General features: G+C 43.5%; 2 protein-coding genes across 5 annotated transcripts in view; both read right to left on the bottom strand.

Moving 5' to 3' along the window:
* LOC144891596 (uncharacterized) overlaps positions 1 to 13961 on the bottom strand; it is a 710104-nt gene that overhangs the window by 30883 nt on the left and 665260 nt on the right. The window lies entirely within an intron of this gene.
* Positions 1 to 13961, bottom strand: part of LOC137424622 (dynamin-like GTPase OPA1, mitochondrial) — a 169621-nt gene that overhangs the window by 7380 nt on the left and 148280 nt on the right. For all 4 annotated transcript variants that reach the window (XM_068112259.2, XM_068112261.2, XM_068112258.2 and 1 more), the window contains 2 exons: positions 11884 to 11999; positions 2407 to 2471 (listed from right to left, as the gene is read on the bottom strand). In XM_068112259.2, the coding sequence (XP_067968360.1) occupies positions 2407 to 2471; positions 11884 to 11999 (181 nt within the window). The remainder of the gene's footprint in view (positions 1 to 2406; positions 2472 to 11883; positions 12000 to 13961) is intronic.

The raw sequence follows: 13961 nt of genomic DNA, 5'->3' as shown, positions 1-13961 counted from the left end.
TGATTGGGCAATATTTGCCCCTTCTTATGGAATAAAACTGTTCAAGCTCAGTCAAGTTGTGTGGGTAGTGTTGATGGACAGCAATCTTCAAGACAGCCTCAGATTTTCAATTGGATTTAGGTCAGGGCCCCAACTCAGCCACTCACGGACATTTCTCTTTTTGTTCCTTAGCCACTCCAGTTTAGCTTTGATTGGGTGCTTCAGGTCATTGTCATGATGAAAGGTGAACTTCCATCCCAATTTCAGCTTTCTTGCAGCAGGCAGCAGGTTTTCCTCTAGGGTTTTTCTGTATTTTGCTCCATCGATTTTCCCTTATATGCTGACAAGTTCCCCAGTCCCTGCTGATGAAAAACATCCCCATAAGATGATGCTGCCAACACCATTTTTCACAGTTTCACAGTAATTATTGGGAGATGTGCTGTGTTGGGTTGGGTTTGTGACAAATGTAGCATTTTTCATTTCGGTCAAAAGGTTCCATCTCGGTTTCAACACACCACAAAACTTTTTGCCACATGGCTTTAGAATCTCCGGAGGGGCTTTTTGCATACCTCATACAGGACTCAAGGTGGGGTTTTTTTCAGTAATGGCTTCCTTCTTGCCACCCTACCATACAGGCCAGACTTGTGGAGTGCTTGGGATATTGTTGTCACATGCACACAGTGACCAGTCTTTGCCATAAAGGCCTGTAGCTCTTTCAAAGTTGCCATTGGCCTCTTGGTGGCCTCTCTGATCAATCCCCTCCTTGCTTGGTCATGCAGTTTGGAAGGACGGCCTGATCTAGGCAGTGTCTTGGTGGTAGATACGCCTTCCACTTCCTAATGATCGTCTTGACTGTGCTCCATGTGATATTCAAGGGCTTTGAAATATTTTTATATCAATCCCCTTATCTATGCCATTCTACAACTTTATCCTGGAGGTCTTTTGAAAGCTCATTTGTGCTCATGGTTGAGTCTTTGTTGTGAAATGCACTACCCAGCAGAGGAAACCTACAGGAACAGCTGATTTTATTCTGAAATAATCAGAATCACTACACTACAATTTAACACAGGTAGAGGCCAATTAACTTTGTGTGTGATTTTGAAGGTGATTGGTTATACCTAAGCTAATTTCCAATTGCTACAATAAGGCGGTGGACAATTATCCAACCAAGATATTCTAGTTTTGTATTTCAAGTTAATTTTCTGAAAATTGTAGAATTTGTTTTTCACTTGGAAGTTGTGGGTTACGATGTGTAAATAAAGGTGGGAAAAGTCTGATTTAATGCATTTAAATTCCAGGCTATTAGGGTAACAAAATCCTGACAATCTCACACTCTCACAATGTCGCTTCGAAAAGACCGTCTGGACAACCCTCCCCATATAATTTCGCAACAATCCTCTCCAATAAGTTTTCTTACTCAATCTCTTGGATCTCACAATCTGCCATGATCTTTCCTGGGAAAAACACATTTCCAAGCTGGCCTCCAAAGCCAGTCGCCGACTGGGCATTCTCCGTCGTGCGAAGTCCTTCCTTGGCACACCTGAGCTCCTCACCACATACAAGGCTTTCATCCACAGCTCAATGGAATACTGCTCCCCCCTCTGGGCTGGCGCTCCTGCATCACACCTCGCTCGGCTTCACGCTGTTGAAACCAAAGCTTTCAGAATCATTGGAATCTCCCACGATGAAGCTAACTCCGAGGGCCTTTCACTCACTCAACCACAGGTAGGTTGGTGGTCTTTCTGTCTTCTACCGACTCCTCTCCGGCCTTGCTCCCCCAGCTCTCTCTGTGCTGTCCCCCTAATATTCCTAGAGGTCGCACAAGATCTGCCTGCAACCCTCTTCTGGTGAAACTGCCAAAAATCAAGACTCTCTGCTCACCTTCACTCTTTCATTCCCCTTTTCTTCTGCCTCTGGAACAAACTCCCTCACTCTCTTCAATCCCACTCATCCCTCTAGGTCTTTAAAACAGCTGTTCACCACCATCTCTTATCTTCCCCCATCCAAAACCTTGATCTTTTCTACCCTTGTTAATTCACTCCAGATCCACTTTTCTGAAATACCGACTTCTTTCCTGGAAGTCCTAGCAGTGTCCATGTGTTATTTTACCTCTCCCACCCCCACCCCCTTTCCAAGCCTCCTCCCCCAAAGCCCTCTACCTTGCACAGATCTCCCGATGTCCCTGCTCTCAAATGTTGTGCTTTCCCCTCTCTCCCCATCTTGTCTCCCGCTCCCTTTATTTCGTCTTATGTGTCAGTTTTTTTTTTTTGTCATTAATGTTAGCTCTTACACGAGCCTCGATCTTGTAAGCAAAACAGAAAAAAGAAAAAAAAGGTGAAAATTTTGAAATGGGGTGTAGACTTTCTATAGGTACTGTAAATATTTTGTATGGACAGCAGTTGTCAGACAATAAATAAAGTGGCTTACCCTGTCGAGCTCCCGTAACCTCGGGTAATTGTTCTTCCATTCCGTTTCAAGGTTGAAGCGCATGGCTGAGGAGCCACGCATTTAAAAGACAATGCAAAAGGATGGGTGGAGAGGGGGGAGGGGAGTATGAAAATAGAATCGTAAATTTATGCCCAAGGCATAAGAGTATGAATATTGCATCGTAGCCACAATAAAACCAACAATGCCTGGACACCTCTTTTAACGTAAAAAAAAAAAAAAATGCCCATTGGCTATGATAATCTATGTTACAATACATGTAGGGATTAACTTGATGCTCTTCTCTCCTTCGGTGTACTGCTGCGACTGCTGCGTATCCCTCCTGTCGTCTAATTGGGACTTTATAATTTGGTATCAATGGGTTTGAGCTTCCCCCTATTTGATTTCCGTGGATCCTCGTGGTAAAGCTCTGTCTGCTTTGTTGTCGTCTTGTCGCATACATCCGGCAAGCCGGTGCCTGCATTTTTAGTATACAGTACATATTGCATCATGTGGAGATTCATGGGCATTTTTTGTGGGCAGAAGTTTTACGGCTTAAAGGGGAATCTGGGACATATATACATACACACACATATATGTACATACAGTCACGTGAAAAAGTAAGTACACCCCATGTAAAGTTTTGACTTTTTCAACATATTTCAACATACAGCTATTTGATCTTCATTTTAACAATATTGATAGATAAAGGTGATATAATATAACAAATATCATGAAACATTTACATTTTGTAGTCCATTGTATAATTTAAATAAACATAAATGCAAATTTCGCATGTGGAAAAAGTAAGTACACCCTTGGCTCTAAAAGGTGGTATTGCCCCCTATGGCAGAAACAACCTCAAATAGGCGTTTCTTATAACTGTCTACCAGTCTCTGACATCTGACTCAATAGGAGACATGCTGAATGGAGAAGGTGGATCAGACTCGGCAACGGTTGCTCGAGTGAGATGTGCATGGAAGAAGTTTCGGGAATTGAGTGGCATGCTGATGATGAGGGGAGTGTCGTTGAAGCTGAAGGGAAAGGTGTATGCTGCATGTGTGAGAAGTGTTATGATTTATGGGAGCGAGACATGGGTAATGAACGTAGAGCAGCAACGAAGGTTGGAAAGGGTGGAAATGCGAATGGTTCGACGGATGTGCGGAGTATCGTTGAGAGAGAGGAAGACAAATGATGAATTGCGAAAGATGATGGGAATAGAGCCTGTGATTGATGCTGTGAAGAGGAACAGGTTGAGATGGTTTGGTCATGTGTTGAGGAAGGATGAAAGTGACTGGTTGAGAAGAGTGATGGAAATGAATGTAGAAGGAAGTAGAAGACGGGGAAGACCGAGAAAGACTTGGCTAAAGATGGTGGAAGAAGAAATGCGGGCAAGGGGGTTAACAAGGAGAGATGCAGAAAATAGGGCAAAATGGAGAAGATTGTCATGGGGACCGCAAGGCTAACCCCCGCTCTAGCAGGGAAAATGGCCTTTTAAAATGCATGTTGTTGTTGTTGTTGTTGTAGTCTCTGACATCGACTGGGAGACATTTTTGCTCACCCCTCCGTGCAGAATTCTTTCAGCTGTGCGATGTTTGAGGGGTTTCTTGCATGCACAGCTCGTTTCAAATCCCGCTACATCATGATGGGATTTAGATCCGGGCTTTGACTTGGCCATTCCAGAACCCTCCATTTCTTTCTTTTCAGCCATTCCTTGGTGGATTTACTGGTATGTTTAGGGTCATTGTCATGTTGCAAGGTCCACCTTTGGTTGAGCTTCAACTTTCCGACAGATGGCCTTACATTATCCTCAAGCACCCTCTGGTACAATGAAGAATTAATAGTGGATTCTATGATGGTGAGCTGCCCAGGCCCTGATGCAGCAAAGCTGCCCCAAACCATAATTTCCACCGCCATGCTTTGCAGTTGGTATCAGGTTCTTGTGGTCAAATGCTATCTTTGGTTTTCGCCAAACATGTCTTCTGGTACTGTGGCCAAATAGCTCTACCTTTGACTCATCTGTCCAGAGCACATTGTTCCAGAAGTGCTGGTCTTTGCCTAGGTGTTCATTGGCAAACTTTAGTCTTGCCCTGATGTTCTTTCTGGACAGCAAAGGTTTCCTCCGAGCACACCTCCCATGTAGATCAAATTTGGGCAGCCTCTTTCTAATGGCAGACTCATGCACTTTGACTTCAACAGTGGCAAGAGCTACCTTGTAGGTCCAGTGATGACATTCTGGGGTTCTTAGAGACCTCTTTCAGCATCTTGCGGTCTGCTATCGGGCTGAACCTTCTGGGGCGGTCTGGCCTGAACAAGTTGGCAGTTGTTTGGAATCTTCTCCACTTGTAGATGATCTTCCGGACAGTCGAATGATTGATTTCAAATTGTTTGGAGATCTTTTTAAATCCCTTCCCAGACTCGTAGGCATCTATAACCTTCTTTCTGAAGGCCTCAGAGAGCTCTTCTGATCTAGGCATGGTGATGCCGCACACTTCAACAACAAAGAGCAAACCAAACTAAATGTCTGAGGTTTAAATAAGACAGGTTCGTCCAAGATCTTCTCCAATGATGTTCCAATCATTTGCACCTGAGCTGGTGCACCTGATTCTAATTTTAGGTATTTGAAGTAGTGATAAATGTAGGGGTGTACTTACTTTTTCCATGTGCGAAATTTGCATTTATGTTTATTTAAATTATACAATTGGCTACAAAATGTACATGTTTCATGATATTTGTTATATTATATCACCTTTATCTTTCAACATTGTTGAAATGAAGATCAAATAGCTGTATGTTGAAATATGTTGAAAAAGTCAAAACTTTACATGGGGTGTACTTACATATATATATATATATATATATATATATATATATATATATATATATATATATACATATATATATATACATATATATATATACATATATATATATATATATATATATATATATATATATATATATATATATATATATATATATATATATATATATATATATATATATATATATATATATATATATATATATATATATATATATATATATATATATATATATATATATATATATATATATATATATATATATATATATATATATATATATATATATATATATATGTGTATATATATATATATATGTGTATATATATATATATATATATATATATATATATATATATATATATATATATATATATATATATATATACATATACATACATACATACATACATACACAAATATATATATATATATATACACAGTGTGTATGAGGGTGAACCATAGAGGAGGCTGTTGCAGTAGTCCAGACGGGAGGTGATGAAGGCGTGGAGGAGAGGGATGGAGGGGGACGGGCGATGTTTTTCAGGTGAAAGAAGGCTGTCTTTGTGATGTGCTTAGTGTATTTGTCGAAGGAGAGGGTTTGGTCAAAGATGATGCCAAGATTCCGGATGTGAGGGGAGGTGTCCTTAGTCCCAAACCCATCTCTCTCTGTTCCCACCTTTCCCAGTCGAACCCAACTGCTCCTGGACTCTGTGTCCTTCTCTCCTGACAAGGTGGAGGAGTTTTTGTCAAACCTCGACTCTGATTCTGCAACTGGACCAGACGGCATCAGCCCACGGGTCTTAAAATCCTGCTCTGCCGCTCTATCTCACCCTCTCTCTGTTCTTTTCACCCTATCTTTTGCTCAAGGTCATCTGCCAGCATCCTGGAAATCAGCTAACATTACCGCTTTACACAAAAAAGGTGCAAAAACAGATCCTTGCAACTACAGACCAATCAGCCTGATCCCAATTATCAGCAAAGTCATGGAATCCATCATTGCTTCGGATATGAAATCTTTCCTCTTCTCCAATGGCTTGATCTCTGATCATCAATTTGGTTTCAGACCAGGTCACTCTACTCTGGACATGCTGCTTCTGCTGTCTCAACAATGGATGGAGGTCCTCAATGCCAAACAGGAAATCAGAGCTGTCTCCCTTGACATATCAAGGGCCTTTGATACGGTCTGGCACCCAGCTCTGCTCACCAAACTCTCCTCCTATGGTATCCATGGAAATCTCCATGCATGGCTTGCGGACTTCCTCTCTGGTCGTAGTCAACGTGTGGCCCTGAATGGATTTCTCTCATCTCCCCTTCCTGTTCAGGCTGGAGTTCCCCAAGGAAGTGTGCTGGGCCCTGTGCTTTTTCTGGTCTTTATCAATGATCTCTCTGACTCTCTGGAAAATCTTCTCTATCTCTTTGCTGATGACTCCACTCTCTGCCGCTCCATTCCTCTTCCCTCAGATCGGCAGTCTGCAGCCTCCTCACTCTCTGAAGACCTGGACAAAATCACAGACTGGTCAAACAAGTGGAACATGTCTTTCAATCCTGCCAAATCTCACTCTCTTACTATGTCTCTCCGAAAAGATCGACTGGACAACCCTCCCATCTACTTTCTCAACAATCCTCTCCAAGAAGTTCTGTCACTCAAGCTTTTGGGTCTCACTATCTGCCATGATCTTTCTTGGGAAAACCACATTTCCAAGCTGGCCTCCAAAGCCAGTCGCCGACTGGGCATCCTCCGTCGTGCGAAGTCCTTCCTCGGCACACCTGAGCTCCTCACCACTTACAAGGCTTTCATCCGCAGCTCAATGGAATACTGTTCTCCCCTATGGGCTGGTGCTCCTGCCTCACACCTGGCTCGGCTTCACGCTGTTGAATCCAAAGCTTTCAAAATCATTGGAATCTCCCGCGATGAAGCTATCTCTGAGGGCCTTTCACTCACTCACCGCAGGCAGGTAGGTGGTCTTTCTGTCTTCTACCGACTCCTCTCCGGCCTTGCTCCCCCAGCTCTCTCTGTGCTCTGTCCCCCAAATATTCCTACAGGTCGCACAAGATCTGCCAGCAACCCTCTGATGGTTAAACTGCCGAAATCTCGGCTCTCTGCTCACCTTCACTCTTTCATTCCTCTTTTCTCCCGCCTGTGGAACAAACTCCCACACTCCCTTCAATCCCTCTCCTCCCTCCAGGTCTTTAAAACAGCTGTTCACCACCATCTCTTATCTTCCCCCATCCATAACCTTGATCTTTTCTACCCCCACTAATTCACCCCAGATCCACCTTGTTTGAAATTCCAACTTATTTCCTGGAAATCCTGGCAGTGTCCATATGTTTATACCTCTCCCACCCCCCCCCCCCCTTCACATGCCTCCCCCCCTTCACATGCCTCCCCCCCTTCACATGCCTCCCCCCCAAAGCCCTCTCCCTCCCACAGATCTCTCGATGTCTCCATGTCTCTCGGTCCCTGCTCTCAAATGTTGTGTTTGTGTCCTTCCCCCTCTCTCCTCATCTTGTCTACCGCTCCCGATGTTATTTGTTTTATGTGTCTGTTTGTCTTTCTGTGTGATTAATGTTCGCTCTTTCACGAGCCTCGATCTTGTATACAAAAAAAAAAAAAAAAAAAAAAAAAAAAGGTGGATACTGGGAAACCGTCGATGTTGAGGGCAAAGTTATGGGTGGATTTGGTGAGCGTTTTTGGGCCAATGATGATTATTTCAGATTTATCATGTACATGAAATTAATTATGTACATGAAATGAAGAGGAAACGAAATGAAGAGGAAACGATATATATATATATATATATAGTTACGGATCTCGGTTTCGGCACTCCCCTTACCGAGGGGGGTTTAATCCCCTCGTCTATCACACTGGCCGTCCGAGTCCTGGAGCTATGACGTCACTTCCGGTCAGCGCTGAATAGGGTAGTAGGCCAATTATTCCTATTACCTAATTACCAGCGCCTTCCGGTAAGCGAGGAAATGAGCCCCGCCCGAGCCGCGGCTGTAATGGACACGCCGAGCGAAGTGAGCCACGACTCAGGCCGTTAACAAAAGGACTAAACCCGACTATAGTGGTTGGCCAAATCGCGCCACAGGTACTCAATCGGGAAAGGACTAAAGCGATCGGGGGAGAATGAAACCAAAGTAAAGGAAGAACAGATATTTATTAATTATAATAATAATAATAATAATACATTTATTTTATATAGCGCTTTTCAAGAAGCCCAAAGACGCTTTGACAGAGTACAAAAAACAAGTGCAAAAAGACAAAAATCAACAGGTAAATAATCAAAGCAAAAGGAAGGAGAAGGAGAAGAGATATTCAGGGGTTAAATGCTGTGGGTTAAATGTTGAATGCAGTGTTGAACAGGTGGGTCTTGAGTGATGTTTTGAATGTGGTGAGTGAGGAGGAGTCTCTGATGGTGTGAGGTAGTGAGTTCCAGAGGGTGGGAGCAGCGATGGAGAAGGCCCTGTCCCCCCAGGATCTGAATTTGGTCCGGATGGGGGGGGGGGGGGGGGGTCAGGAGGTTGGTACCAGCAGGTTGCGGGTGGGAGTGTGTCTGGAGAGGAGGTCAGCCAGGTAGGATGGGGCCAGGTTATGGAGGGCTTTGTAGGTCAAGAGGAGGACTTTGTACTGGATTCTCTGGGGGATGGGGAGCCAGTGAAGCTTGTAAAGGATGGGGGTGATGTGGTCACAGGTTCGGGAATGGGTAAGTAGACGGGCCGTGGAGTTCTGAATGTATTGGAGTTTATTGGTGATTATTGAGGGTGAACCATAGAGGAGGCTGTTGCAGTAGTCCAGACGGGAGGTGATGAAGGCGTGGAGGAGAGGGATGGAGGGAGACGGGCGATGTTTTTCAGGTGAAAGAAGGCTGTCTTTGTGATGTGCTTAGTGTATTTGTCGAAGGAGAGGGTTTGGTCAAAGATGATGCCAAGATTCCGGATGTGAGGGGAGGTGGATACTGGGAAACCGTCGATGTTGAGGGCAAAGTTATGGGTGGATTTGGTGAGCGTTTTTGGGCCAATGATGATTATTTCAGATTTATCATGTACATGAAATTAATTATGTACATGAAATGAAGAGGAAACGAAAGGAGGGCATTTACAAGGAGAGGAAGAAGCAGATACACAGGGCAACCTTAAAACAGTCTTATATTACAACCCCGGACAAACAAACAGACTTACACGAACAGGGAATGGCAGGAAGGAATGGCTGGAAGGAGGAGAAGGTCCAGGCAGGCTGGCAGGGCAGGAAGGTCCGGGTAGATGCACAGCATCGAGGTCCGCTCCAGTCCACGCTCCGGGCTTGAGGCGAAACCCGGCGGCAGCTGCACATATTAGTTTCACGCGGGCTGACAATGTGAATATATAGCGAGATTGTTGTTGCCAAAGGACCCACTCTCAGCATGTTCTCCTCTCGCACCTCGGACCTTCGCACTCAGCTCTCCTCTCTTTAATCTGTCGACGCACTCATCCCTCTCACTCATCTCTTGAAGCAGTCCCTCGCAACCGCTTTTATTGTCCGTTCTTGTATCAAGCTGCCGGCTCCGATGACATGCCTACCGGTCGGCTCACCTCGGCCCTGGTTGGCCGGTCAGGGCTCGCTGGCTCCACGTCTGATGGTGAGTTGACGTGCCACACCTTGTTCTTGTGTCCCGCCCCCTTTTTCCTCGGCTTGAGACCGCATGTTCAATGGCGGCTTGGGGCAAGCAATCAAATCAAGACAAGGGGCAGCGAACGCTGCCCTACCGCTCTCTCTGCACTTTGAAGAGCGGGAGAGATGATTGGGGAAATTGAAGGGGCCTATCTTATTTGATTAATGCAACGCAGATTTAACTATTGGGAACAGATCCTTAACTAAAACACATAATAATGAGATAACTACAGAGAGGTCCTATGGTGCTCTACGTGTTGTACATGGACGAACTAGGGTGCGATCTTTAATAAAGCCAAATAATGGGGATATTTACAGGGGATCATTTATAAGGGAACATTTACTAAAATTTACAAAGTGAAGGTTCTAAAAACCGTAACAATATATGTATATATATATATATATATATATATATATATATATATATAGGCATTGCTACAATACTGGGTACACTAAGCGTTACATCTGAGTGGAAAAATACGTTTCAGGAGACTAAGTATGCTGTATTGTGTTGTTCTGTATATATTGGAGTACGTATCCGAGTTTGAAGCATCAGACCTGCTACATGCTTCGTTTTCACCAAAATGAAAACGAGAGTGCACTTCACATGCTGGATTCGTGCATAATGCAGCCCTGGAGGACACGGACACAAAAACAAGTTCTGACGTCATCCGTAAACGAGTTTTCGTCTGCCAGTGAGTGACTGCTTTGCTACCACAACAAACGGGACCCGCGTCCCACATAATCAAGTTTCGAGTGATGCAGGTTTCTTTTCACTTTTGCTGGGATGTGATTCGTGGATAACGGGGCGGACACGAAAAAAATACGACAAGATTATGGCGAAAAAAATTAACTTTCAGATTTATCGATTGAATAAGCATCAAGGGCATTCTTCTTCAGGTATTTTTTAACCGACACACCGAGTTCATTTCATGAGTCCTTTGTGATTTGAAAATGAAACTGACATCACAATTATTGTAAATTTGGTGGACACCAAGCGTTATGCACGAATCACTTATTTTGCCATGCATTGCACATTTCAAGGAATTTTAGAAAATGTAAAAAACAACACCAGGAGACATACTAGACATCAAACATTCCATTTAATTACAATTTTAATCATCAATGAATATTTTTATTTAAAGACAATGATATTAAAATTGACATAGTGAGAATACAACAAACAACAACAGGCATTTTAAGGTCATTTTCCCATTTTAAGAACCCATATAAAATTGAGGCTATAACACAAAAAATGTGAAAAAGTCATGGGGTGTGAATACTTTTTGAAAGAACCGTCATCCGCTAATGGAAGTAAATGATATTACCTTCTCAAAACCTTAACCATTAACATGCTAGGTGTGCAAAATTGCCTTGGACTACTGACAAATGGAAAGTTCTTCCATTTATGTTTGAAAGAAAACTTGAATTGATTCAATATATTTGTCCACAAACAGTGGGATTGAATAGACGTGCTTAACCTTTTTCCATGTGTGCATACTAAAGGGTCTGTAAGAAAGATGAGAAAAAAAATTAACTTTGTCTATCCCAATTAAAAATACTGTCAAATGCATCTTTCAATACAACTCTGAAAAATAAAGGCCCACTGATCACCTCCATTTCTTTTCTCCTCTCTTCTCTTGCTTGCTGAACCCCCTTGCTCAGTCTGTTCAATCACATTCTTCCCTCAATGGCATAAAGTTGGCAATGCATCCTCCATCACTCTCCATGATATTTTTCATTCTCATCAACTCCAGCCCTCATCTCTCCTCATCTATTTGCAGGTTGATAGCATTCCCTCCTTCCTCGTCATTCATCCTCTTGTTGTTACCATGTGTAATCCCACTACCCCCACAGGCACCGTGTTACCTTCGACCCTATCTTACCTCACCATGTGGTATTTGGACTCAAAGTCTATTCGGCTAGAATTTGTGTACAAATTTATAACTCTTTATAAACCTCCGACGTACCAATGCAGTGTGCAAATGAGAAATTCCTCACCTTTGAATGAGTCCGCCTGCTGTTCCACAGACTCCTGAACCATTTTCCAGAAGCGATCGGAGACGGCAAGACTCAGGTTCTTTGTGGTAACTTGGTGTGCTTTGAGACTGCCAGATCTATGAAAACATAGTCCATGAACAAATCAAATTGTGAATCAAACATAGAACTGAAAATTAGTGAAACTAGTTGAAGCAGTATTTCCAAGAAAGACTTACATTTATGAGGTGGTCCAAAACTAGGTGAAACTTTTCAAACAGCTGTTAAAATTTTACTAATGGGACCCTCTTTTTTTATTTTCAGGTCACTTAAAGAACAAGGTTTAAAGTTTTTTTCCCCATAGAAATTTCAACAATGTCAAGCAATTTCTCTGACACTCATTTTAGAGACCCTTTTTTTGTGATGAAGTCATATGTTTATACACAAAGAGTTTCACAGGCTCTTTCCAAATGCAATAATTCCACAATACAAAACTATCTATATAATAATACCGTAAGGACGCGACTTTGTTATCCCTTTTACGCCGCACCCAGTGACCCGATGCCCACGGCACTCATGGATTTACGATCTACGAACCGCGCTCTTTGTTTATCACGTACAGCCATACTCGAAAAATCTGAATTAGCCGACGTTGGGGCCCAAAAGCATCCGATTAACTGCCGATACGACGCCATCTTACGACGCCATTGTATTGGCGTCTGCTGGGCGAAGGCGAAGCGAGCCGTCCGCTGATTGGACAGTCGAGTGGTGTGAACATGGGTGGTGTGAACCAAATGGTCTTTTTATTCCATTGAACATTTTAAATTAGGATATATAAGGAAACGTCTTTATCGTCATTTTAATAAAGTTAAATGGAGTGACGTTGCGATACTCGGGTGCGTTGCATAAATCCTCGTAACTCAGAGAGGTGTAGCAGGTGGCGAGACGTAAGGAAGCTGAAAGATAACGAGCTGAAAACAGACGAACGATATGTCAATCTCTTTCTGCACCGAACGGAAATAAAAGTATGAGAGCGGGAAGGCATGGCCTGAGCACTTCGAGCAGAGAGGACCGATTGGACTTAACTTAAAGAGAAAAAATTGGAGCTTAACGGAAGAAGAAGATCCCATGAGCGCTCCCCTATGCCATCCATAATGGTACACTCTATCCATACACCACATCCTCCCTTCCGTGGATGTTCCACGGGTTTCGGCTAATCTATATAATAATAGCGTAAGGACTCGACTTTGTTATCCCTTTTACGCCGCACCCAGTGACCCGATGCCCACGGCACTAATGGATTTACGATCTACGAACCGCGCTCTTTGTTTATCACGTACAGCCATACTCGAAAAATCGGAATTAGCCGACGTTGGGGCCCAAAAGCATCCGATTAATTGCCGATACGACGCCATCTTATGGCGCCATCGTATTGGCGTCTGCTGGGCGAAGGCGAAGCAAGCCGTCCGCTGATTGGACAGGCGAAGGCGAAAGCAAGCCGTCCACTGAGTGGACAATCCAGAGCATGCATTTGTGCCGGTGTCGGCGATCGTTGTTCATATATGCACTCTTCATTCTCATCTTTCTTCCTAACTCTTACTAGGACAAGCAAATCCCCTATGCCATCCATAATGGTACACTCTATCCATACACCACATCCTCCCTTCCGTGGATGTTCCACGGCTTTCGGCTAGTCTATATAATAATACCGTAAGGACTCGACTTTGTTATCCCTTTTACGCCGCACCCAGTGACCCGATGCCCACGGCACTAATGGATTTACGATCTACGAACCACGCTCTTTGTTTATCACGTACAGACATACTCGAAAAATCTGAATTCGCCGACGTTGGGGCCCAAAAGCATCCGATTAACTGCCGATACGATGCCATCTTACGACGCCATCGTATTGGCGTCTGCTGGGCGAAGGCAAAGCGAGCCGTCCGCTGATTGGACAGTCGAGTGGTGTGATCATGGGTGGTGTGAACCAAATGGTCTTTTTATTCCCTTGAACATTTTAAATTAGGATATATAAGGAAACGTCTTATCGTCATTTTAATAAAGTTAAATGGAGTGACGTTGCGATACTCGGGGTGCGTTGC

The sequence above is a fragment of the Myxine glutinosa genome, chromosome 4 (genome assembly GCF_964187855.1).
Source record: "Myxine glutinosa chromosome 4, kmMyxGlut1.1, whole genome shotgun sequence".
NCBI classification, from domain to species: Eukaryota; Metazoa; Chordata; class Myxini; order Myxiniformes; family Myxinidae; genus Myxine; species Myxine glutinosa.
The sequence above is the reverse complement of the archived record's forward strand: the minus strand, read 5'-3'. Positions and strand labels throughout refer to the sequence as shown.